The 27,500-nt window shown below is 39.8% G+C and overlaps 1 protein-coding gene across 5 annotated transcripts in view; it reads right to left on the bottom strand.

Moving 5' to 3' along the window:
* The window catches only part of SSBP2 (single stranded DNA binding protein 2), a 301,417-nt gene extending 290,683 nt beyond the window's left edge, over window positions 1–10,734 (bottom strand). Inside the window, exon 1 of one of the 5 annotated variants that reach the window (XR_004349289.1) lies at window positions 10,566–10,723. Coding sequence is in view for 4 of the 5 variants with exons in the window: in XM_032627488.1 (XP_032483379.1) it covers window positions 10,566–10,627 (62 nt within the window). In the remaining variant the exon portion in view is untranslated. Of the gene's footprint in view, window positions 1–10,565 lie in introns of all 5 variants that reach the window. The other 4 variants (XM_032627488.1, XM_032627486.1, XM_032627487.1 and 1 more) reach the window with 4 other exon arrangements.
* Window positions 10,735–27,500: the final 16,766 nt, after the last annotated feature.

Raw genomic sequence — 27,500 nt, 5'->3', positions numbered from 1 at the left:
TTCAGGGGAAAAAATGCTTATTGAAACACCTTTAATAGCTTCCTAATAATAGCTATTGCTTAAATGCACTGATAAAGTATACTCATAATTTTAATCCAATTATAAATGACAGCACATCACACTGTAAAAAAATGAAACAAAGGAATTGTTTCTATTTTTTCTCATAGTCAGTACTACAGAAATGACTATGTAATAGATTCAATATGGTTGTACTATTGCTCCTGGACCACATGGAACTTTCCAGATGCCCTAGTCCAAAAACAAACAAAAAAACCAATAGACCATATGCTGGTTGGAAGAGAGAAGTAGAATAAACTCATAATTAGAGGAGAGAGTATTTTTTCTACACATTACATATTCTTCTATTTATTTCTGCCTCTAAAATTTACCAAGTAAAGTAATTTATGCCAGATCACTTTGCCTCTAGATACAGAAAGAAGAATGGAGAAACAGCTCCACCTGAAATTATAACCTGAGTTCTTAACTGGCATCTTCCTCTCTGACAAGCATTACATCCAAGTTGCTAAATCTCAGATACCAGCTAAAGAATTTGGAGCTATTTGTGGAACACTCTGGGTAGCTGTAATTCTGCCCACCTTCTTAGCAACTGTAAAATGTTTTCTTTAACCTTTTTCCTTAACCTCTCTCTTCTTGAGTGCATCCAACCCCAAGTAAAAATGGTGGATATGTGTAAAGAGAACTATCCACGCAGTCCCCTCCCACTCACCACCCTCACAGCTCCCATTATTTTTTTCCCCCATATGAAGCAATGAAACACAGTGAGGCAAGATGTTTAAAATGGGTAGTGGAGTCAGAAACCTGGGTTTGAATCCCTACTATGCAATTTACTACACGGCCTTGGACAAGGTATATAACCTCACTGAGACTCAGTTTCCCCCTATGTAAAATGGGGCTTATATCAACTTTATGAAGTTGTTGAAGTGATTAAGCAAGAAAAAAAAGCCAGACACAAAAAGACAAATATTGCATAATTACACTTATACAAAGTATCTAGAACAGTCAAATTCATTGTTACAGAAAACAGAATGGTGGAGGGGCTGGGGGAAAGGGGAAATGGGGAGTTATTTAATGGATACAGTGTTTCAGTTTGGGAAGATGAAAAAGTTCTAGAGAGGGATGGTGGTGATGGTTGCATAACAATGTGAATGTACTTAATGCCACTGAAATGTACACCTAAAAATGGTTAACATTTTGGTAAATTTTATGTTATATATATATTTTACCACCATAAAAACAAAAACTAAAAAACCAATGTTCTATCAATAATCCATATCAAGAAGCTTTCTCTCCTTCATTGGAGAGAGGCACAAAGGGAAAAAAACCACTACCCCAACTCTCCAAGTTGAAGCTAACTGGCAAAAGACTAGAGTTCATCAACCAAAATTAGCCTAAACCTTCATTCGAGTATTGACATAAACTTTTAACTGTCTTCTAGTCCATGATTCTCTGTTGCATCAAATCCATACCTAAGCCTTCTTAAAATATGTATGAATCTCTTATTGTAAAAGAGGCAGCTGTAGTATAATGAAAGAAACACTAACCTTGGAACCAAAAAAAATCTAAATATGACTAAGCTCTGCCACATATTATCTGTATTACCTTAGTTGGGTAAGTCAATCTCCATGTACAAATCTCTACAGTCAATGGGAATTATCACCTACCTCACAGAATTATCGAGAGATTTAAATAAAGCATATTAAAATACCCTGAAACTCTAAAGTATGATTCCATTTATATTATTAAATTTGCTGAAACACAAAAAAGATTATTCTATCAAAAATTCATATTAAAAATATACACACATTTCATACTAATACAACTAGGTAATCTCCTGTAGTCCTGAAAGCCACAGACAATACTACTAAATGCCTATATTATAGAAAACTCTTCTTTAGGAATTACATATTAATCCTGATACTAAATATGAGAAATATTTGGGGAGAAAATGAGCTAGATATAGTGATATCCTGTTGTGATATATTTATAACAGGTTACATCCTTGCTCCATTTATTCCACAAATATCTAATCAGAGCTCCAAGCACTGTGCTAAGCAATGAGACTACACTGGTGAAGACAACCATGGTTCTTCTCGTAAGGGAACTCCCAATCTAACCAGAAGATGAGACATTAAACATCACACAAATAATCCATAAATTTGTGACAGATGTGAAAAAGGAAAAGTAGAGGTTGCTATGAAGCACAGAGTAAGGGGGTCTAATCCAATCTGGGAAATTTATGAGAAATAATTAGCCAGTTGTACCATCCTTTGTCAACCCAACAGGCTTTAAGTATTTAATAAATCTTAGCTATTTCTACCATCAACATTATTATAAAGGCCATATGTTCCACTCTCCTCATTAGGAACAACTGTATCCCTAGGGTTTAGAAGATAAGAGATATGCAACCTTATTATTTAGGAAAACCCAGATAAACTAAACCCACCACCCAATTCCTCAATAAAAACCAAAACCAGGCTCTAGAAGGTACAGCTTCATCCCAGTTCTGACTCATATTCTACATATCCTTGAGCAATTATGCCGATGCTGAGAGGTTACCTCAATGGCAGTTTAGACCTGTCTAAAATGCTCTTAACCCCAAATCTTCTCATGACTGATTCTTTCAATATTATTCAGGTTTCTGCTTAAACGTATCCTCTAGGAACCTTTCCCTGACCACCCAATCTAATGTAGCCTCCCAGTCACTCTCTATTATTACACCACACTACTTTATTATTTTTTTAGCACTTATGACTACCTGAAATTGCCTACTATATTTATTTACTCATTTATTATTATATGTTTCCCCTTCAAACTTGAAAGTAAGTTCCATAAGGCAGGGACCCACTTTATTCTCTCCATATCCTCAAGATACATCTTCCTTGCCAAAGACCTCCAGTTCTGTTTAGGTAGTCAGGTACAAAGGAGAAATGTTTCCAGCCCACAGGATGACTGATTTAAGCCAATTATGGTAATCCCATTACCTTTGCCAGTAACTGGTTTAGGAGAGGAATTTTACAGTTTTCTTCAATAAGGCAAAAGAAGATATCTGCTAAGCACCTCCAGAAAAGGTTTTCTCTCTGATTAATGAGACATAAAGGAAAAACCTTGCCCTTTTTCCTGCCTTCATACTTGGTTGTGTGACAAAGTGATACTGGGAACCTGATGCAGGGATGCGGCATTCATGAGAGGGAAACCATGACGATGGCAGAGAAGCTGATCTCTTGGTGTTCTTGATTCCCTGAATCAACTCTGAAACTACCTCCTTCCAGACATCCTGTTATGTGAGATTTTTAAGCCCTGATCAATTAAGCCATTTTCTGAGATTTTAAAGCCCTGATCAATTAAGCCATTTTCTATCTCCTGTTTTGATACCTGCCCCCAAAGCACAATAAACTCTTAAGCCTCTGTTTCTTCTGTAACATTAACAGAAAATAGTACCTACAGTCTAGTGGATTCTTGAGGGGATTAAATGAGACAATGCAAGTAAAGTGCCAAACAGAAACAAAATACTCAAACGACAGTATTTGCTGTTATTGTTACTATTAAACATTAAACTTACTATGACAAAACTCCACAAGCTCTTTATGTAGTATTTATGATTTTGTTACTTTACAGAAAACATTCATTTTAATCCTGTTTAAATAAAATCATTTTTAATAAAATAATTCATTTACCTCGCTTTCTTCCATCAGTAAAGAAGCTTTTGGTTTTTTTCTCAAGTTTGAAGTAGGTAAAAAGAAGAATCAAGGCAAATATCAGATCACTGAAGAAAAATAATCATTAATTTCAGGTGAGACCCTGTTTTTAGCATCAACTCCTCCCTTAACTTAGACACGGACAGAGCCTCATAAAAATTTTCATCTACTTACCTTCACAAATATTTCATCAGTATTTTAATATAGCTTAGATTATACTAATTAAAAATTTTAATTATTTTAGTAACTAAAACTATATTATAGTTATTTTAAAATTCTTTTAAAAAAGAAAAAAAATGAAGTGTTATACTTCAGTTTCTACAATTTTTTTCTGTGCTCAACTACTTGTTTGATATGCCATGAAGCAAAATTAATACAGAAGATCAAAAATAAGAAATTGCTAGGTCATTGGTTCAAGCTCACTCCAGCTGAATTGCGATTTAAAATGTTATGATGGCTCATTACTGTCGGAAAACTGTATGGGCCCTACATGAAATAGAATAATCAAAATTCTTAAAGTGAAATATGAGGGTAGTTTTGTCATTACTAAAGAAGTGAAACCAACTAAATTGTCTCTTTCAAAGATGAACAAAGAACAAATATTAAATTCTTCACTGTATTGGAAATGCCCAGGCTCTTATGAGCCCAGATAAATTTCTGGTTCTGTTAATATTACAAAAACATTATTAGTTCCACTTTTCAAAAATCTTTAACTATCAACCTTCTGTGACAAAAATTACCAGTTACTCATTATGACCAACCATAAATTTGAGCAACTTGTAGGGCTATTAAAAGTTATCTGGAAAAACTCTATTCTTCCCTGGATGGAACATTTTTCTGCCTATTTTTCAACATCTCACACAGTGACTGAGATATACAGTTTGGGGAAGAATAGCCTCTACTATTTCTCTAACACTACTGAAAACAAGTAGGATATAAATCTTGGTAGACCATCCTTCAGATCACTCTTTATAGTATACATGGGGTTTTGGTACAGTAATCAAGTAACTCTCAGAGTGCAAGTCATAAGTCATGTGAAGTCTAGTCGTATACATATGTTAACAAAACCTTACATTAATAGATAGTACATATGTAAAATACATACGAAATCTGATAAGCAAAGTTTAAAATCTAAATATAACCACTTATTTTTTATCCCAAACTCTTTTCAGATTTTGACAAATATATCCTATTCTATTGTTCTAATGCTATTTTAAGGCCCTCCTTTGAGAAACAATAAGTTATTAATAAAATTAATATTTTAGCATGTTTACAGAGGCTCACATACTACTAAGCAACAATATGTCACTAGTAAATATTTTATATAATTTCCATACCAATGTCAAAGCAATAATGTACACACAATAGTAGAGAATATCCCCACATATTCCAAAATAAAATTATAATTATTTTCAACATATTTTAAATTACACATTCCAAGAAGTAGTTTCATGTCTTTTAAATCCAGTACATTAATCCTCAATCCTATGTCCCAACATTAATATAACAGTTGTGATCTCTATGGAAGAGAGAACATTCTAAATACAAAATTTTTTTCCAAATTTTACTTCTAACTATAAACTATTGGGGTGAAGTGTTAATAAATGGCAACCTAGGTATTCCAACCCCCACCCACAGAGTATGTTTCAATTTTAAAACAAAATAATTCTATTTTCTAGTAGTAATTGAAGATGTAAGACACATTTACTTCACTACTGCAAAGCAACTAAAACTTGATGCTTTTTTTTTTCATCCTGAATTGGTTTTATATGGCAAACTGGCTCTAAAGTGTGGGAATAAACCTTTCCATTTTTTTTCTTTCATAGCTCTGAAAAAATACATTTCAAAAATACATTTCAAAATACACTATTTCTAAGAGTAATAACCCTGTAGATAAACAATACTAAAATTTAACTCTCAACATCTTACACTTTTTTTCTTCAGGTTTGTTCCTTCAAAAAATCATTTTTTGGATACTTCTAAAATAATGGAAAAGAGATCAATCAAAAGAAAAGCTCCTATAGCTAAGATGACATATTAGATACCAGTATTTTGGAGGAAATATCCTGGGGATTGGGAAGGGAAGAGTCAATTTAATATCTTATAGAAAATTTCATCCCCATAAAGATATTCCTTCATTAGTTTTAGAATCTTGAATTGCATTAACTGCATTAATGCAATCAAGTTTCTGAAGAGATCTGTATTACTTCACTTGTCTTAACTTTATTTCCTTCAGAAAGGAAGGAAGGAAGAAGAAAAGTTTATCATTTTTAGGGGGGCAACTTAAAATAATAAAAATGCCAGTAGATACTAATCTCTACAAACTCTCTTTTATATGGAGTAGCTGTTTTAACTGTTTTTCTTAAAAAAAAACTGTTTTTCTTAAATGACCAGAATTCGACTAAATTCTACTTCATGTATAAGCATGATCATCTATATGGAGTAGCATTTAAATGATCTTTAGACTTTAACCACTGAAAAATGAGTATATGTTGTTTTCATAGTTTAAAAATCAAAGTTACTTTTCAGAGCCCCAGGTTAGATGCACAGTTAGATTTCTGTAGTTTCTGACAAGTTTACTTAATATCACTGTTTAGTATGTGTACCTTATGTTCAATGTTGCTTTACAGCAGATTCATCTTTCTGTGCTATTACACAATTTTAAAGATGAAATTAGTTTAAGAAAAAGCAGTATCACAACTCATCTATTTGCAGGTGCCAGTTAATCTTTCTGTGGCAGTGTGGCATACAGAGTAGCTTAAAGTTCAGCAACATTTCATACAGAAATTGTTCACAACTACAATGTCTAATTTCAAAACTTAAGTGATAAAACAAATTTCCGGAAGGAAAAATCTCAAGAAACAAGGCTTCTCCATTATTTTAGGCTTCCAACTTTCCCTCCTGAAGTTTGTCTTCCCCACACCACACACATATCTGTAATCTGTTAAATGGAGTTTATAAGCATAGGGTGCACCAATGGTTAAAACTGCATATCTGATCAATCTTTACAGTCTGTTATACCTGATTATGTAATGCTGTTCCCTAAATCTGTAGCATTCTACCCTAAATCAAGAAAGCAATCTGTGACAGCGAAAAAAAATGCATCTTTCATCTTCCACTACAGGTTTTAAGCAGAGATATCTTTGTTAGAAATCCAGCTAGTAGTGTAACCCTGGGCAAAGTCACTTAACTACTCAGAGTTTTCTTATTTCTTTAATGGAGAAAAAAAAAAAAATCACTACCTTGCAGAATTGTTGGGAGAATTAGAGAAAATATATATAAAGTGCTGAACACAGTGACGGACACATAGAACGACAAATAAATAATGATTACTGTTGTGTTGTTATCGGTTATTTTTGAAATACACCTAGGCTAGAGAATATGGAACTCAAACTTCCAAAGTTCTTATTTTGGAGGTCATTGAAAAAATGATTTCACACTGAAAAAATGCCCTTGAGTCTAACATCTTCATTTATTCAACACTATTTGGTGCTTTTGACATTTGAAGACACTATTCTTAATGTCAAGGATACCTCAGAGAAGACATTGGCAGTATTATCCCTTGCCCTCAAGAAACTTACATTTTAGAGGAAGACAGACATTAACCAATTCCACAGTTACTTAATTGCAATTGGGATTACAGTGCAGTGTTACAAAGAAAACCTGCTAAAGGGGTAAATGACCTAACAGGATCAGAATTTAAATTTCTACACAAACATCCCTCCTCCCTCCAAGGGTTTTCAATCACTCTCTCTATAATTAAACCTAATCCAAACTTTTGTATAGACTTGATCTGTCTGGCTTTTAAAACAACAAAATCAGTAATTAACCTGACTTCAGCCATTTTTATATTCAGAACTGTATAGTGAAAATATAGAACCTGTGCAAAACCTACAAATTAATTTCAAGTATTTCATATAATGACTTCTTAACAAAAGAGAAAGCAAAGATATAATATAGGTAAGGGTCTGTCTGATATTTACTATGAACTCACTGGAAAATACATTTCTTGACAGATTAGAAAACCAATATTTTTATTTTATGTGCATGCCATTATTTTTAATAATGACTCAGTTTTCAGAATGTTTATTTATTAGAGTAAAATAAATATTTACATATTCATTACTGAAAAACAGTTCTGTGACTTTTAAGGCCAGTACAATTCTGATTTGCTTACTAACAGACCATTTGTGTTCACTCAGGTACCTTTTTAAATCTGCCACCTTAAAAAAAATTTTTTGTTTTAAATCTGGGGGCATCCATTTTAAAGACGACTTCAAGATTCCTATCTTCAGAACTTAGTAGGTTGTTTGTTGTACAATACTGCCATTAAAGTCCCAAGTACACATAAAGGGAAAAAATGAGTGATCAGATCAACTCTCCCAGCAAAATGAAACTAAGTCTATTCCATAAAACAGAATCTATCTCAATGTTTGTCTTAGATTCAAGCAACATTCACCTAGAAATTAATGCAACGACAATTAACCCAGAACAACCATTGTCAATTCTCCAAAAGTGGCCTCTTCACCTGTATTTAGTTCATAAGGCAAACCAGTCCAGGATTCCTGCTGCCAATTATAATGAATGGAAGAAATATATTTAAATCAAATAGCACCATCTAGCAGAACCGTCACCACTTTGCTTACAAGAGTAGATGTTACTTGGTGTTCAGTTTGGTAGATTTGACAGCAAAATGGCAATATCACAGAATTAGAGCTGGAAAGGACTACAGACACACCAGGTTCAACTTCCTCATTATTGTATTAGATACTTAAAAGAATTTTTTACAAAGTTATCAGAATATAGATTAAATTCAGCCATTCCTGGAAGTTCAAGTAAAATACAAAATTACTTTAATTCTCAAATTCAACCACTCCCCAAATAAATAAGATTATACCTCAATACACATTTCAATTCCTTCACTTCCAAAAATGTGAAATCCAAATACTCTGTAACCATTAAAACATCTTCCCTAAATGTCTCTATTTTCTCAGATATATTGCAACCAAATAATAAATGTACACAGATTAGGCTATTTCAAAACTTCAATTCCAGTAACTTGCTGTTTCTTAACCAAGCTATAATGCTAAGCCTTTTACACACTCCTTGTCACAGCAACAAGATCCTGAATATAACTCAGAAAATACCTCGGGGGGCGGGGGGTGAATACCTCTCCGTTAATTTTTTTTGTTTTGCCACATCAAGGCCTGCCTCCCCTAAATCCTATAGGAATTATGTGTGTTGCTGCCAACACAAAGATTAGGAAATGTTCCCATCCCTAGGGTACAAGAAACTTTCAGGAGACGACTACTAACTGCCTCAAGCTAGGAGGGAAACTCGGTAGTTTGCACGTTCGGTTTTTATTTACGCAGCTATTTCCGCGCGCAAGGTAACTAAAGCAGCTTTTGAGAGATGCTCTCAGACTTTTACCCAGTCTGAACCCCTAGGAAAGGCAGAGCACGTCCAATGACAAGGATACACTTCACCCTCAGAGTGGAGGTGGTTACTGGGAATCACTGTAAGATCTGCTGTACAGAAAAGGGGTTCTTCCTCAGTGGTCACAGTCACTATTCGCTCTCATTGTTAGTAACAAGCAAATCACAGTTACAAGTACATAAGAATAGCAGCAAACAACCCTGCCTCGCAGCTTGCCGTGACCGTGACATCTCAGGCCGGGAGGGGCTCTTTTCTCGCCAGCCTCCTCTGGGCTCCCACCGAAGTTAACACCTGTATCTCCCCGCCACCCCGACCAAACAACTAACTCCTCCCCGCATCCACGCTTCTACCCTTCCCGCAAGTCCCCGTTGGGACCACTGCCCCCTCCCCACCGCAGACCGCCCTCCTCGCGCCGGCCGCCGCGGCTCCCACGGCTACCCCTCCGCGCCCCGCGACCCCCGTCCGGCCCGCCGCCCGGGCCGCCGAGGCCCCCAGACGTTAGGGAGGTTGCAAGTCTCCAAAAAAAGTTCTCCAGTCGTCGCCGCCGCCGCGGAGTTGGGTCGCCTGAGAGCGGCAGAAACGCCAGCCTACCCCAGCAGATCCCGCTTCTCGCCAGCACACTTTTCCTCACAGGGAACTCGGTCTTAGACTCCCAAACTTCAGCGGCGACCCTGGCACCCCCTGCCCGGGCTCCGCGAGGCGCGCGGGGATGAGAATGCCGCGTCCCTCCGCCCGCTGGAGAAAGCCCCGACGCCCACCCGACCCACGGCCGCACACGCCCTCCGCGCCCCGCGCGCGTCTCCGCGCCCGGCGGGGCCCCGCTCGGCCGCTCCGCGCCCGGCTTCCGCCCGCCGCGCGCCCGGCACCGCCGCCCTCGCCTTGCTCGGCGCACCCGGCCCCGAGTCCCGGCGCCCGAGCCCCCGCCGCTGCGCCCCTCGCGCTGCCGGCCGCTCGCGCTGCCCTCCCCGCCAAACACCCACATTCCCTCCGCTTGCCCTCTTCCACGCAGCTGCCCTTTCTCCCCCTACCCACGACCCACGTAGTCTCTCCGCTCCCCGCAGCCCCGGACCCCAGCTCTAAAGTTACTTTGTGAGAAGGTGAACCCGCGGGTTATTTCCCTCAATCAAAACAAGTTTCCAGTCCCCGCCACCAGCACCGCCGCCGCCCCCCGATACACTCGCTCCCTCCCGCCGCCAGACCCCAGGGCCGCCCGCCCCGCGCGAGCCCCTCCTGGGAAACAGCCGCTCCCCGCACCGCATGCCCCACCTCGCGTACCCCTCCCCCTGCCAGCCCACCCCAGGCTCTCCCCGGGCGGAGAGTGTCTGTGTGTCTCCGAGAGAGTGTGCGAGTGCGTGCGTGTGTGTGTGTGCGCGCGTGTGAAGGCGGAGGTGGGTGAGAAGCGGAGACACTTACTTCTCCCGGGCCTGGCTGTCGGACGGGACGGCGCTGCTGTTACTCTTGCCTTTGCCGTACATGCTTGTGCCGAGAGCAGCTCCCACTGTCACGCACCTGTCAACCCATCACAGCCTCCCCGGGAACAGCCCCGTCCCCATGGCGACCCACGCAGCTACCCCCCACTATTGGCCGCCCCACACCAAAGCTCCGCCCCCTTCGCCCAGGCAACGCATGAGACTGACAGGCCTCCCCCCTCCCTCCGGCCTGCCGAAGCGCGCGGCGGCGGCTACAGCCTAAGCGGCAGTCTCCTCCCTCCTTCCCTCCCTCCCGGGTTCCCTCCCTCCTTCCCTCTCCGATCTCCTCCCTCCACCCGCTCTTCTACCCCCCTTCCCCCTCCGAACTCCGGCGCAAGGGGGGAATTAGAAACTGCTCTAGAAGGATTTTAAACAACTGGCTGTTCTCTCCGTCGCCGCCCCTCCCCCCGCGCCGCCCGCGCTCGGCTCCTCACTGGAGACAAGGCGCTGGGAGGAGGGGAAAGTGCGGCCTGGAGTCTCTGGCAGGAGCCGGCGGAGCTGGAGCCTTGGCGGCCCCAGACTTCTGGGCGCCCGCCGAGTACACAGGCAGACCTACGGCCCCAGCCGCCGTGGGCTCCCCCCCAACAGCCCCTTTCTCCCGCTCCTCTCCTGTCTGTGACCCCGCGCCGGTACCCAGGATTGATCTCTGCCGCCCTCGGCCCTACTCCCTGTGGTGTCACCCTCCGCCCTGCTCCCAGAGGGCCGGCTGGCAAGGGACACGCGCGCCGTTCCCTCGACCTTCTGGCTAAGCAAGCGGGAGGGACTCGCCTTCCCTCCCGGGGAGGGAGTGAGCCTCCGGCACTTGGCGCCGCTGGGATGGCGTCGCCTGGCCCCTGGGGCCGCGCCCTGCAATCCGGGGGAGCACTCTGCTAGGGCCTGCCTCCCAAAGATGGCCCGGTGACTCCTGGGGACTCAGTGGCCTCCACCCTGTCCCCCTAAGACCGGAGGCCCGCGGCGCACCACGCACCAGCTTCCCTGCCAGATCTGCTGCAGAAAAGGACTCCAGGTATCCCCACCTGGCCTGCTTTTCCAGCCTTTGTCGTTAATGCCAACTCATCCTGACCTTTGGAGTGGAAAGGGCCATAGAAGCCCTTTAAAGACATCCCTGTCCTTTTCCATCAGCATAGGCCCCAGCTGCGCTCCAAGGTGTGCAAAGATGTGCCAGAGCTGAAAGGCTGCCCCAGAGTATTTCTGGATCCAAGCCCCTAATCCCATTTCAGTAAATGCGCAAAACTTTCTAAAACACACACAACCTGGTTCCCAGTTGAACTCCATACGTTATCTCGTGGAGATCCTTGGATGTAAAATCAGACAAAGTGCAAATAGGGTTAAAAAGAAGAGATGGGCATCAAACAGGGAGTGAGAAGGGAAGAGTGGTGCAAGTGGGGGTTGGTCGGATGGGGGAAAACATCAGGAAAGGATGAAAAGACATGGAACAGCTATGGGAGGGGAGAGGAAAGGATTCAAATGGAGGAAGGTACCTTTCTATTCTGCACATACAGCTTTAAGCTTTTTGTAGTAGGGTCATAAAAATGTATATGGAGAAACGGAAATAGATGGAATTGAAAGAAATGGGCTTGTGTGGGCATTGACAGCAAGTGATAGGAATAAAACATCAACAGAAGGTTAAGGAAAGGCAGTCAGTAAAAATGAGAGAATCAGAAAAGGTGCTGGCAACCAGACATAAATCAAACACTGGGAAAAATGAAGAGAAAGGACCTGCCATACTGGTGTTAAGGAAAATGGGAAAAAAATTGGAAAAGGTGAAGTGTAAAAGATAGGTAAGAAGAATAACAGAAACAGGATTAAATGAAGTAGCCATAGAATATGATAACAAAAGATGACGAAAACAAAAGAGGATTGACTGATATAAAAGATATAAGAAAAATAAGCATGCTTTTTTAAAAAGGACAAAAATTCAGCCAATAGAAGTGAAGATAAAGTGATAAAAGTCACAGTGGCTTAAACTGATTGATTTTCAAGAGAAGTAATTTGCCATTCCTTACTCAAAATTCTCTGTTTACAATGACCTGCAATGATTTGGTGTTGGGGACATGGCATTCATGGGCTCTGAAGAACTGGAAGGAGTAATAACCTCTCTTGATGAACTTTTGTTCAAAATGCTCAAATGTTATTAGGCTGCCACTCTTTACAAACTCTACCTTCAAGGTTAGCACTATGTAATTTGTTGTTCAATTATCTACTTCCATTAGCTTTAACCCAGAAAATTATTAGCATCTCCAGGCTCTATCTCCCATAGAATGTTCCCTATAAGGTGCTGCTTCGAGAATGTTGTCAAGGAGGGAGCTCTGGCAGCTGCTGCCCACACCTAGAATAAGGTAAGCTTTCCATTTAAAACCAAGAGTGGGTTTTATACTATTATCTAAAAACAAATTCGATATTATCTTTGCACTGGTGTTGGGATTCTCTCTGATTCTCAGTCACGGCACATTAGAATTGCCTTAGGAGAATTTATTTCTTTTTTGTTGGTTTTTGTTTGTTTGTCCCAGACTAACTAAATCAGAAACCTTGGAGATGGACCCAGGCATCTGTATTTTTTATAAGCCCCAAGTGATTCTTATATGTAACTAGGGCTGTTGAACTCTGCTCTTCAGTATCCATTTAAAGACAGCCAATGGGCACCATCTCTCAGAGCAAGATATTTATGTTGTGGCTATACAAAGCAGATGACCCTCCCCATTTTGGTATTAAGACATCTTTACAGTGGACTTTACTTTCTACCCACTGAGCCAACAAATTTGTTTTAGGATGAAAATGTATGTGTTCTTATAGTACAAGACCACAAATAGTCATGGTTTAATTTGCTGTTTCCTGAAGAGAAAGGAAAATGAAGAAAGAAAACAAGAAAGGCTGTTTGCTGTCTACAGCTGTAAGTTATTCATTTGATTGGTCTTTACTCAGATTTGTTACATGGAAGAGTCTTGAGTAATGGCATATTTTCTGATATTTAAAAAATAAATAAATTATAGATCTGCACAGTGGGGTATGGAATTCAAAACAATTTGGTCTTAGTATCTGGAAATAATAAAATGCCAAAAGGTCTTAGTTCAGAACTTGCCAAGTTAATGTCAGAGTTACCTTTACAAGAATGTTATCATGCAACAAATATACAAAGTGAAAACATGACTATTCCTCCACATGGTAACCTTACAGCTTAAGTAATCAAATCAATTATCATTAAAATATCTAAGCAGCTACCTGAACCATCATCTCTGTTTTATTTTTCTCTTAATGTTAACACATGTAAATAAAATGCTTCTTTGCCCTTGTTCAAATTATTTTGAGTATAAAGAGTGTTCTTTGCATCAGCAACTGTATCTCATGGGGCCAATATTGTAATTAATGAGATTTGAAACACATATTCAGAGCCAAATTTGAGATCCCAGACACAGAATTGAAGATCCATGTTTTGTTTGTTTTCATTTTTAAAAAGGGGGAAGAAATAGGAGCTTTAAAGCTTCCTAGTGTAAAGAATCACAATATAATTTTTTTTAATAAGTTTTGGGGCTTTTTAAACCTCAAATAGGCTGATTAATTTGGGGGGGCTAGATTTGGGGTAGGGGAATACTGACCACCTGAGAATATTTGCATTTGAGGTCGATTTTTTCTAAACTTTATTCTGTCAGATATAGAACACCACAATTACTCAACCATTAGGTCTTTTTTCCCTCCCATTTTGTTTGGGCACATATGCACAATTTTCTCTTTCTGGAACCTGCATCTTATTCTTGGAAGTCCTTATCATTTTAAAACAGGCAGTTTATTATACCACCCTGCTCAAGCTCTAGATTGACTATACATTCCTTTGATTCTAATTTTTTCTCTAAAACATTAAGGTTAATAATGTCTGTATTCTTACAGTGCATGGAACATTAGAAAAGATTTCCCTTTGCTATATAGAACAAAGAGACTACCTCTTTATGTTTAAATGGAAGCTAATCATGAATTTAATTATTTGCATCACATAAAATACTTAGCATGTTAACTTAGAAAAGAAAAACATTTAGAGTAGAAAATATTTATTTAGAAAAATTAAAATAAACTATTTACACATAAAAATGAATTTTCTTGTTTGGGGTAATTTTTCCAAAGGACAAAATTATACTATTATTTATTTGTTTTATAGAACTATTTAGTTTAAAAAATAACATCTCCCTACTTACATTCATATCACTTTTCATTTGAAGTCATTTAGCAGAATATACCCCAGTTAATTAGATTTTCCTGACCAGCTTTTTAAATTGGGTAAACTGAGTCCTAGAAAAATTCATTAGCGTGATCTGATCCATAAAGAAAATAGAACTAGTTCCAAGATGAGAACTCTGTGTTCCTGGCTGATGGTCCTGTTCCCAGACCACAAAGCCGCACCTCTTTCTCTTAGAAGTGACTATTCCACAGAGGAATGTGAGCAAGCTCTGAGATGTTTGTCACTCAAACTACCGTATGAAACTTCACTCCCAGGACTTCCCTGGTGGAGCAGTGGTTGAGAATCCGCCTGCCAACGCAGGGGACACGGGTTCGAGCCCTGGTCGGGAAGATCCTACATGCCATGGAGAAATGAAGCCCGTGTACCACAACTACTGAGCCTGCGCTCTAGAGCCCACGAGCCACAACTACTGAGCCCGCATGCCACAACTAGTGAAGCCTGCGTGCCTGGAGCCCAAGCTCCGCAACAAGAGAAGCCACTGCAATGAGAAGCCTGCGCACTGCAACAAAGAGTAGCCCCTGCTCGCTGCAACTAGAGAAAGCCCGCATGCAGCAACGAACACCCAAGTCAGCCATAAATAAATAATAAAAATAAAAAATTTAGAAAAAGAAACTTCACTCCCAAGCAGAACAGACCAGCGTGCTCATATCCGCAAATATGTTCACACGCCACGTTCCAAAGTAATGAAATGAACAGAGTCATCAGAATTATAATACGATGCAACATGGTCTCTCATACCAGAATAATAAATGAAACGGGGCCTCAAATTAACATTATTTGACACACTGCTATTGGTTTAACATCAGTTAATCTGAGGCAATGACTGTTTTCTTAACCTATTGCCCTGGATTTTTAAAATCCCAATTTAGATATTCATAAACACTTACCAGTGGGTTAGGAGAGACAGTGTGCAAATCTACTGGTTCTAAATAGTTCCATCTCTAGAGTGCCTAGTTTTTTTAACACTATCAAGAATTGGAAATTTAGGAACTTGGAATAATTCTGATCCAAAGAATTGTGCATAAGCTGAAGACGAATAAAAATTTAAGAAAAAAAAAAAAAAAACTGGGCTACCATGTATGGCAATTTCTCACACTTTAGCACATTTTGCAAAACAAATTCCAAGTGTTGCAGTGTTCACTGGCTGGATTTTTATCATTAAATGTTGAAAGTTATGTAATAGGTAGCATGCCAAAGAGTGTTCTTTATTCAAAAGTATTACTATATATTTTTAGTGCATTCCGAAATCTTCACAATGGTTTTTCACCTGCTAAGGTATGGCAATATGATGTCTTTGCACTCTTGGAGTTGACAAAAGCCCCAGTCTCAAGAGGCAGGCTGTGCAACATTCCAGGTGGTATCATTTCCTTCTGTTGGGAGTGGAAATGCAGGGAAAAAAATAGCACTACATTTGCTTTTCATAATTTTCCAACATAACTGGGTCTTCTAACCAAGTGTGGCAGAAAAGGAAGATAAAATATATCACAATTGTATTTTATTTACCTTTAAATAGTTTCAGAACAGTATTGAAAATCTGTTTAAGACAAGTGCTGAATATTGTCATTGCCAATAGTCAGCCATAAGGAATTAAACAATCCTATCAGGGTCATGTATACTTCCCAAAGATATAGAGGGCACTTTAAATATTTTATTTTGGGGTGTTCAAAAAGTCTTTGAAACCAGTTGGATTCCATCCTATATATTGCAGTAAGTTCCCGAAGATTTTTAAGTACTCTGCGGACTTCTCTGGTGGTCCAGTGGTAAAGAATCTGCCTTACCATGCAGGGGACGTGGATTCGATCCCTGGTTAGGGAACTGAGATCCCACATGCCACGGAGCAACTAAGCCCGTGTACCACAACTACTGAGCTCGTGCGCCTCAGCTAGAGCCCGCGTGCCGCAAACTACAGAGCCCACGTGTTCTGGAACCCATGTGCCACAACTACAGTGCCCATATGCGCCCTGGAGCCTGTGCGCCACAACTAGAGAACAGAAAACCCGCACGCCACAACTAGAGAGAAGCCCGCGCACCACGACGAAGAACCTGCGCACCGCAACTAAGACCCGACGCAGCCAAAAATAAAAGTAAATAAATATAAGTACTCTGTGGTGGTAATTACTACCTGCTACCATCATCATCATTAGATTATACATGTACAAACCAGATTTCTCATCAGATGAATAATGTTATAATCCAATTATCATCAGCTTTCTAAACTCCTCAGGTCTTTTTCCTTGGAACTAAATTTTTGAGGCAGAGGAGAGAAGGATCTCCCTGCCACATGTTGCTGAGCTATTGACTACTACAAAGCAAATCCCCATTAGCCTCACTCAGCTTCTAAGACAAGTTGTCTGTAGTATTGGGGGCCAGTGCTAAGAAAGTTAAGGAAGAATACATTTTTGACTTATGGTCTGCTACTCTGAGCTTACCTCCTACCCTGTAACACTCATGGGATTTTATTTCTTTGAGGAGAAACTTAATGTGTCCAACCCTGTGGACACTACTTAGGGCTAAAGTTGTTGCTATGGTAAGGAGGGGTGTTTTTTGTTTTGTTTTTTTTTTAAGTTTTAAATTTTATTTATTTTTTTATACAGCAAGTTCTTATTAGTTATCCATTTTATACATATTAGTGTATGTATGTCAATCCCAATCTCCCAGTTCATCCCACCACCACCCCCCGACCTTGGTGTCCATACGTTTGTTCTCTACATCTGTCTCTATTTCTGCCCTGCAAACCAGTTCATCTGTACCATTTTTCTAGGTTCCACATATATGCGTTAATATACAATATTTGTTTTTCTCTTTCTGACTTACTTCACTCTGTATGACAGTCGCTAGATCCATCCACGTCTCTACAAATGACCCAATTTCGTTCCTTTTTATGGCTGAGTAATATTCCATTGTATACATGTACCACATCTTCTTTATCCATTTGTCTGTCGATGGGCATTTAGGTTGCTTCCATGACCTGGCTATTGTAAATAGTGCTGCAATGAACATTGGGGTGCATGTGTCTTTCTGAATTATGGTTTTCTCTGGGTGTATGCCCAGTAGTGGGATTGCTGGGTCACATGGTAATTCTATTTTTAGCTTTTTAAGGAACCTCCATACTGTTCTTTAAGGAGAGTTTTGACCAAGGATACTGACCTCTGGAAAAATCTAATTAGATTCTGTGTTTGATGCGGAGGTGCCCAGAAATTAGAGGCTTCAGGAGCACTATATCCATTTGCCCTAGCTTTTCAGCCTGGTCCAGTTTCTAGGAGGGTGGCAGACAAAGAGCTCACTCTTGTGATGGATATGGGTCGTCTGTGGAGAAGGGTAGTCATGGAAGAACCCAGCTCTGAGCACTTTCTCCCACCCCTCTGGAAGAGTTACCCCTGTACCCCAATGTTCCTGTACTGCTTCCTTTGTTTTTGCCTCGGCACTGTGTCCTTTTAGGAGCTGTCAGTTCTATTCTATGGTTTGGGCATTTTCTTTATTTTAAAGGAGCATTTATCATGTGTGGCACAAGGAGACCCATCCATGTCTCAGGAATTTTCTAAAGACCTGGAGAGTTCACTAAAGGGTTGTGAGAGTGGTTGAGGGGAACAGGACTGCATCTCATCACCTCGGCTTCCAGCCTGTGAAGGTTCTTCAAAGGGCTTTACCATGTAAACTCCTACCTTCCCATATTCCTTCTTTTCCCTGTTGTTCCTCTCTCTCTTCCCTCTTTCTTTTATTTTCCCTTAACCCCTGACAAAAGGACAAAAGGTGAGAGAAATAGGGAAGTTTTGTGGGGACATATTAGATTGAAATACACGAAACTGCTATTTTTGCAAGTCAAATATGGTTGACTGTTGGCAATATTATATGGTTCAACCATCCAAGAATTTCAGTGCTTGCAAAGCATGCCACAGTCTTCTTATGTATTAACAACACTAATATTTATCAAGCCCTTGCAGTGTGCCAGGTACTATCTAAGTGCTTTACATAGAGTATCTCACGCAAAGCTCTTCACAAGCATTTGAGGTAGGTGTTACTATTCGCAAAATTTTCTAGCTTATACCACTACTGAATAAGAAGAGTGTATTTCTCTCTAGCTTATATGACTACTGAATAATAAGAGTGTATTTCTCATCCAGACAGCCTATGTCTTCAGGCCCTCTTAGGAATCTGATACATGCATCCTTCCAACTACCCCTTCCCCTTAACACTTCCTCTTTCATGTACCATGATTCTGGAAGGGCAACTTCTCTATGAATTCAGGTTGGATTAAATATAGGTGGGACCATTTGAGCAGGGCTTCTGGGATCTTGCTTCAGCATGGTGAGCAGCAATGAATTCTGTTCTTAAAGCCAACCCTCTGATTAGATAAAATCAGAAACACCAAGCCACATCCTGCTTTATTACAGCCTTGTCCATTATCAAGTACATCATTTCTCCCCATTTTGACTACTGCAAAGTGAATCCCTTGGCTCACTATAGGTTATTAAAAAGAGAAATGATGTAGCATGAATCTATTTCTTTTCTGATTTTTAAAAGAGGTGAGGATTCTCCTTACTCCGACTAAATTGGTCAGTTTGTGTCTTCTCTCCATTCTTGGCCTTGTTCATTCCTCTGGGAAATGTCAATCACATTTCCCAGATCTAGATGGCTGTGTGATCTATGGAAGATAAAACCCCAAAACCAAGGTCTTTGTTTTTTTAATTCACATTCTGCTTAGGAAGAGGGAGACCTGGATCACTGGATCCCATCACCATCCATTCATTGATCACTGTAAATAAGTGCCCTACCTCTGCAAATGGTCAAAAATTCATCCGCGGCATCTAAATCAGCAGACTGCAATTCCCTTTGTGTGTTTTTTTTTTTCCTGTGTGGTTTTCCTTTCCTGGTGAATTGTTGTAGTTCACTGCTACTTTTCCTTCTTCTCTTGTTTTTTTGGCTTCACTTCCTCCTTCTATTGTTGTAGCTGTCTTTTCCTCTCATCACTTTTCCTGTTGCCTTTCCAACTGGGTGGGGCCCCCATCCAGCTCACTCACTGTCTGGCTCTAGACTCTCTTGGTCCCAGGGGAGAACAGTCTTGTGCCAAATAGTCCCAATCTCTGGGGCATCAGAAGAAAGATCCTAGAGACTTAAGTACCTCTAAAATTTTCTTTTATTGATTTATATTAAAATGAAATTCAAAGATGCCTAATTAGGTAAGAAAAAATACTCATCCTCTTGGCCTCCCAGCCCCAGACCATTCTGAACTCTGACAGCACCAACATCCTTCAAATCAAACAATGAAATCAACTTTGGTTACTTAGCATAATAGAAATAAACTTGTAATATTCTATTAGTGAAGGATCAATGTCTCCTGTCTTGAAAATAAACATCAGAGCTTGGCCTCAACATTTATGTAGCAGCAGGAGACCGTTATTTTGTGGCAACATTCGATTACATTGACATCAAGACAGATTTATTAAATTAATAAATACTACATGATTTTCAGCCTTTCATTTCCAACCCTCACCACCACACTTCTCAAGGTGATTCTCTGAAACCCTTCATCCTAGTTTGGATTCCTCATTATCTATCATCTTTATTTCTTTTTTGTCATTTGTCAGTTTATACTCAAATTAATTTTTTTAAATATCTACTTTTTTCAGATGGAACATTTTAAATGGTTATTAAGAACAAAGTTAATAATGAGAATCATTGAATTGTTAAAATATTTCACTGACACAGTATTTGAAGAAGTATTTCACATATGCTTTTCAAAGCTCTGAATGTAGCTAATAGCAAAAGGCCCCGGTTCTTGCTGCCTCTTCTTCTAACTTCCAACCTCAGGGCCTTTGTCCTGGCTGTTTCCTCTGCCTGGAATTCTCTTTCCTCTGCTCTTTGTATGGCTGGCTTTTCCTTATTACTCAAGTCTGTTGGAACATCAGAGAGGTTTTCTCTGAGAGTCCTCTTTAAAGTGCTTACTCTTCTATCCTGTCATTCTTCATCCTGTTGCTCTGTTTTATTTTCTTCAGAGTCATATGTTTATGGTCTGAATAACCCTATTGGCTTGCATACTCCATGAGGGCAGCTGTCTTATTATACTTCTTCTCATACTAGACCCCTATGTCCCAAGACCTAGAACAGTACCAAGTACCCAGTGGCACTCAATAAACAAATACAGTTGACCCTTGAACAACAAGGGGGTTAGGGGTACTGGCTCCGCAGGCAGTCAAAGATTTGCATATAACCTCCATATACATGGTTCCTCCATATCTGCAGTTCTACAACCAACCTTGGACTGTGTAGTACTGTAATATTTACTCTTGAAAGATATCTGTGTATAAGTGGACCTACACAGTTCAAATCCATGTTGTTCAAGGGTCAACTATAGTCGTTGAATGACAGACCCACTGAATGAATGGATAACTCTAAAAGGATCATACATGAATGAACTTATGTCCTAATTCTCTCAGACGTTTGCAACAAACAATATTTCCAGGCCTCTACCCAACCCCTACACCCTGGGGATTCCTTATATTCTTAAGAACAATAGTGACTGAACAGAAAGCATCAGCATGTCTTCAGATTTTAGGCTTCAGCTCTTACTCCAATTTGTTATTCCAGCATCTAAGCCAATTTAGCAGAACTTTGGTGAGCAGGACGAGAGAGACAGAAATATTTCCTCCTCTTTTCTATACCACAGATCTAACTTACTTGGAGTTCCAAGTGGCTTAATGTTGCTGACAATAAGGAAACAAGTAGCACAAGTCAGCAGATTAAGTTTTCAGTAATAAGCTTTCATCATGTCACTCCTACTCAAAAACCTCAATTCCTCCACACTGCTTATAGGATAACTTTCTCTCCCCTCAGATTTTATTCAATCTGATCCTTCAGTACCTATAGCCTTCAGTACATTGTAGTTATTTATACGTGTCTGTCTTCCCTACCAGAGTATATACTCCTTGAAAATAGCTTTTTCATTCACAGACATTTACAGTATACCTACATGTTGAGCTTGATATGGGGGAATATACTTTTGAAGACATTTTCCTACTCTCAAACCCTACAATTCCTACCTCAGTTTGTGCTTTGTCTCTGGGAAGTGATACCAATGTTTCTGGAATTAAGGTTTAGCCCCAGTAGCTGAAGTCTGACAACCTGAGTTTGAATTCCCTGCTCCATCAATTGCTAGCTGTGTGATCTTAGGCAAGTCATTTAACCACTCTGTGCCTCCATTTTATCAACTGCAAACAGAGATAATGTTTCTAACTGTACGTTAGAGTTATCGTGAGGACTGAATGAGAAAACGCGGGTACTGGGCTTAGCATAGAGCTTGGTGCTTAGTGAATGTTTACGGGTGTTTCTTCTTCAGTAGAGCTGGTCTATGCCCAACATGGTCTGAAACCATACACAAACCTACCTGACACATCTGTCAATAACACTGTTTCGCGTTGTGCATGCTGTTCCCCTTGCCTTGAATGACCTTCCTTACTCTGGCCCCTAACTCCTCTGAAATCCACTCTCTGCTCTTGTAATCTGTAACACACATAAGAAAAAGCTGCCTTTGACTAGAACTTAACTTTTCCTGTGTCTTGCCTCCCCAGTGAGATATAAGCACAAGGAGAATGCTGTGATTCTTCAGCAGAGCCTAAGACAGTCCTACATTCATAGCATGTACCCTCTAACTCTTATCTGAAGGCAGTGACTGAAGAATGTAATGCCGAATTCAACAGCCTCTTTTTTTTTGCAGGCTCAGCGGCCATGGCTCACGGGCCCAGCCACTCTGCAGCATGTGGGATCTTCCCGGACCGGGGCACGAACCCGTGTCCCCTGCATCGGCAGGCGGACTCTCAACCACTGCGCCACCAGGGAAGCCCCAACAGCCTCTTTATTGGTGGCAGTTGGTCACTGCGATGACATCATTTCAAATTTCACAGATTCAAGGGTGAAAATGAGGATTTTGATGTCATCTAGTCACGTCTGCAAAGTAGGAGTTACCACAGTATCCCTTAATTCCAGTGAAGAAATTCTTTCTTTACTGATACAATGTAAGTACTTTTCCTCACTGAATCAGCAACAACAATGGGGAAAAAATTAGTCATCCTCCTCCTCATGATAAGCCTACATATACTTCAAGACAGTCATCAAATGATCCTCTTCTCCCAAAGGAACATTCAAAACATTTATTTGCACAGCTAATATCACAAATGGTCTAGCAAACAGACAAAATCACTCTCCTGTTAAGAAGTCAGGCCCAATGTAGGCCTGATTATGCCTCAGCCAATCTGGCAGAGATCTCTGGAGCAAATATTATCCATCAGAATGTCCTGTGTCCTGTGAAAGGGCCTGATTGTTATACTCCAGTCTCACTCATCAGATGCGCGCTGCCTCAGAGAGGGCATAATCTGTGGAGACGTTGTTCTTAGCAGCTGCAGCAGCCCCTGAGATGCTGACACTCCCCACGGCTGGGTAGCGTGTCCTCTGAAAGGGTGTCTCTGTGTCTCCCATACCTGTACACCAACATTTGAATGGAGCTCAAAGGCAGAGCCAGGTTATCTTCCTGGCCTTAGCAGAACTAAATCTACACCACTCCAGCCACACAACTATGTCTTCTACCCTTAGAAGTGCTATCTATATTCAGAATTATAGAAATACCAAAATGGTGTTGAGAAAAGAAGAATTCAAAACTGAGTTTAAAATCATTTTTAAATAATAAAATACCACTGGGAATTAAAAGAAGAAAAGCAGGGGAAAAAATATTGATTGTTCTTTTCCTTTTCGTGTGTATGGTGGAAACCACAGAAATAATACAACATACAAGGCAATCATGTAGCCTTCATAGACCTAGTGGAATATTAGAAAGCAACATAGAGCACTCTGGAACATAGGAGAAAACTGTGGTTTCCTTCCTCCATCCTGTCAGCTATAGCCTCATCTGAGGGACCTCTACCAAAACATTTAAACTCTCTTGGCCTGAATCACTGATAATTGAATAGTACTTGTAACAGGAATACTATCATGTAGAAATCATGGCACAAGGTACAGGATGGAAGGGGAGACAATTTTAAAAACCAACAGAATGACTAAAGAAAGAATGGCTCATCAAAGTTCAGAATATCAGTCTTTTTCAACATCATGGCAAGAACAAGGCATAGAAAATAGTGAAGATCTTTAATTGTCATTCCTGTAACTTAGTACTATGTACTGAGTTCATAAATTCCTCATCCCTTGGAATTTGTCTCTGTGGCTAAAACTCACTGATTAAAATTCCATAAATTTGTAATGTTACAGTAATACAGTTGTAGTGTGTCCTTATGGCTAAGAAAACATAGTTTATTTCTCTGAAAATAAGGGGCCTACTAATATTCTCCAGGCATGTCTTCAAATTCTGGGTCCAGCTATTATTTGCATAAAGTCAAGGGTGGTAATGATCCACTACCATGGGCCAATAATGATTTGTAATTTTTAAACAAGTTCACCTATTCTTAACAAATAGTATTTTTCTTATATTATGCAAATTACTTGTAAAATAATAAATAGCATTTACTTCAAAAAAATTATTTTTCACTGATTTGGATGAGGTGTTCTGCTCCACTTTTACCCTAGGTTTATTGTAGTCCCATTGTAACCCCTCTCTCCAAGCCAACTAATGCGGTGCTGTGTTCCCACCTAGATGCCATGTGTGTATCAGAGAACCTTTTTCTACCCCCCAAAAATCGGATTAGTGCAATAATACAGATGTGAGGAGAGAGTGGAGGAAGAGGGAGAAGTTAGCTTACAAATGGGTAAATGATAATATCCAAAGTAAATATAAACTCACATGTACCCCCAAAATATCTGAATATCTGAAGGGCAACCTTGCCACACCAGTTTCCCACAAACACTTTGGTCTTTGAGTTTATTTATCACAAGTGTATTATTGCCTATGGAAAATAATGCACTTTAAAGTTATCTTATGAATGGATAAAGAAGATGTGATATATACATATGTATATTATGAATGGATAAAGAAGATGTGATATATATATATACATATATATATGCAATGAAATATTACTCAGCCATAAAAAAGAATGAAATAATGCCATTTGCAGCAACATGGATGGACATAGACATTATCATACTAAGTGAAGTAAGTCAGACAGAGAACAACAAATACCATATGCTATCACTTATATGTGGAATCTAAAATATGACACAAATGAACATATCTATGAAACAGAAACAGACTCACAGACTATAGAGGACAGACTTGTGGTTGCCAAGGGGGAGGGGGGAGGGGGGTGGGGGAGGGAAGGACTGGGAGTTTGGGATTAGCAGATGTAAACTATTATATATAGAATGAATAAACAACAAGGTCCTACTGTATAGCACAGGAAACTATATTCAATATCCTGTGATAAACCATAATGGAAAAGAATATGAAAAAGAATATATATATATATATATATATATGTATAACTGAATCACTTTGCTGTACAGCAGAAATTAACACAACATTGTAAATCAACTATACTTCAACAAAATTTTTTAAAAAGTAATCATCTTAACTTTTTAAAAATTTCAACAAATCAAGTTAAACATTTTGATGCTTTGATTTTCAGAGTGTATGCATCTTATGAACAATTACATCAGATGCCTGTAATTTTTTCTTTTATTATTGCAGAGAGGATCTTGGTCTTAGGCACTGCATCCATCACAACTGCTACAGGAAGACCCCTGTGGCCCCAACCCCTTCATCTCAGTGAATACTGTTAGGACTGGACACCACATGCTGGAACTTCCACACTGTCCCCCTCCAAAGCCAGAAGGCTCCACTGCCACCATTGCCAGAAAACGGATTCTGTGAAGCACCTACTTCCTCTCTCATTGCTCTCTTCCAAAACAATCTCTCGTACAAGCAAGGAGGACCGCCGGCTGAGCCTAGGTCCCAAATTTATGCTCTTGCTATAAGAGAAGATGGGAAAGTACATTTGGGGCTTATACAATGGGAGGCTAAGACTCAGGCTGTGGGGAATTCCTCAGAGGTAGAAAGGGTGTTCAAAAAGTGGTAAGTGGCCACAAAAACCTCAGCGTGAAAGGCAACAAAATACAGAGCTCAGAACATCTCCATCAAGTGACTGAGAGTGCCTATGAAGTTTCCCCAGTCACAGACCTGGGGGAAATACTGGTCTTCCCCGGGGGAGCTGGAGAGGAGACGTGAGTGCTTCTTGCTGACATCTTTCCTTGTGCTCCAGACTGTTCCAGATGGCAGGAAGTCCCTGCTCAGGCCTCTGGCTGGGCCTTTCTCCAAGAGCTGACCCTCAACTACTGCACAGAGGCAAGCTGCCAGAGCAGCAGGGAGACTCACCTACACAGGCACAGCCCGTTCTCCATAACAATTTGGAAATTTAACTGACACACAGTGGAGAAAAGAACAGGTTTTAAAGTCTTGTTACTATGCATATGCTAATTATTAGACAGAGGGGAACATTATAATTGAGTTATGAAACAACTAAATAAAAACAGAATACCTGACAGAGAGCTGCTTTACGTGACGTTTTTACACAAGAATAAACAATGTGTTCTTTGTTGCGCTTAAAAAAAAAAAGATACAGGGTTAGTTTTATTCTGTAAACTACAGTCTCTTGTTGTAACTAGACTAGTGCTTGTGTTTGTTGACATCTTGATTTATAAAAACCTGAACAAGTTCAATTTCAATAATTCTTTTTGTTCAAGCAATACCAGAGGAGGGGGGAAAAGATGGATGTTCCCCCCTCCCTCCTAAAAATGGCATATGCAAAAGATTTAGAATTCTCTTTGTTCAACTCTGGGTTAGATTTCATGAAAAAGTCATTGAAATTCTTTTTGCTCCCCATTCTTCCATGAATGTATGGAAGCTTTTGTTCTTAATGAGCACCGAGAAGCTTCCTTCCACAGAACTTGTTTTTGAAAGATGAAATCACCTGTACCCTCAACTCTTCTCAATGTTGTTTCTCTGTTTTATTAACACCCCCTTCCTCAACCACAACAAAGAACATGTGCTAATTAATCCACTGTTGAAAATGTCAATCTAATGCCTAGAATTGGTGCCATGTGCTAATGGTCAAAGTAGAACCAAAAGCAGAGAAATAAAGGGTACTAGGTTCTGTTATTTTTAAACACCGAATCACTTTGGGTAAAACCAAGAGTAATTGTACCTATGAAATGGCAAACAAGTGGTTCACCATGTATACAATTAATGAATTTGTTTGTGTAACATGTTTTGAGATCTTTTGTTAAAAAAGAAAGATAACAAATAAAGATAATAATATATAAATAAAACAATTTGGAAAAAGTCCTGTGTAAGCCATATTTATTCATAAGATGTTACTCTCTTCACATAATATGATAAAAGCAACAAAAGAAAGGAATATTCAAAGTACAGTTGCTGGTAAGAGAAAGCAACCAGATGATTTAAAGAAAATGTCTCTAAATTAGATGATAATATGTGATATCCACAGAGAAATTCCCCTTCTCCAAGAGCCACTAAACCCAAATACATATATGACTATAAGGTAGTGCCCCTCCTTATTCATCCTTATCTGTATAATTCACCTTCCTAGAATCATCCCTAACTTCTACCATTAAAAAAATAAACAATGGAGATTGCTTTAAAAATATACTTGTCAGTATGACACATCTACTTTTGCTACAGGTTCCATTTTCAAA

The sequence above is a fragment of the Phocoena sinus genome, chromosome 3 (assembly GCF_008692025.1).
Source record: "Phocoena sinus isolate mPhoSin1 chromosome 3, mPhoSin1.pri, whole genome shotgun sequence".
Taxonomy (NCBI): domain Eukaryota; kingdom Metazoa; phylum Chordata; class Mammalia; order Artiodactyla; family Phocoenidae; genus Phocoena; species Phocoena sinus.
This window is presented reverse-complemented; position numbering and strand designations above follow the sequence as displayed.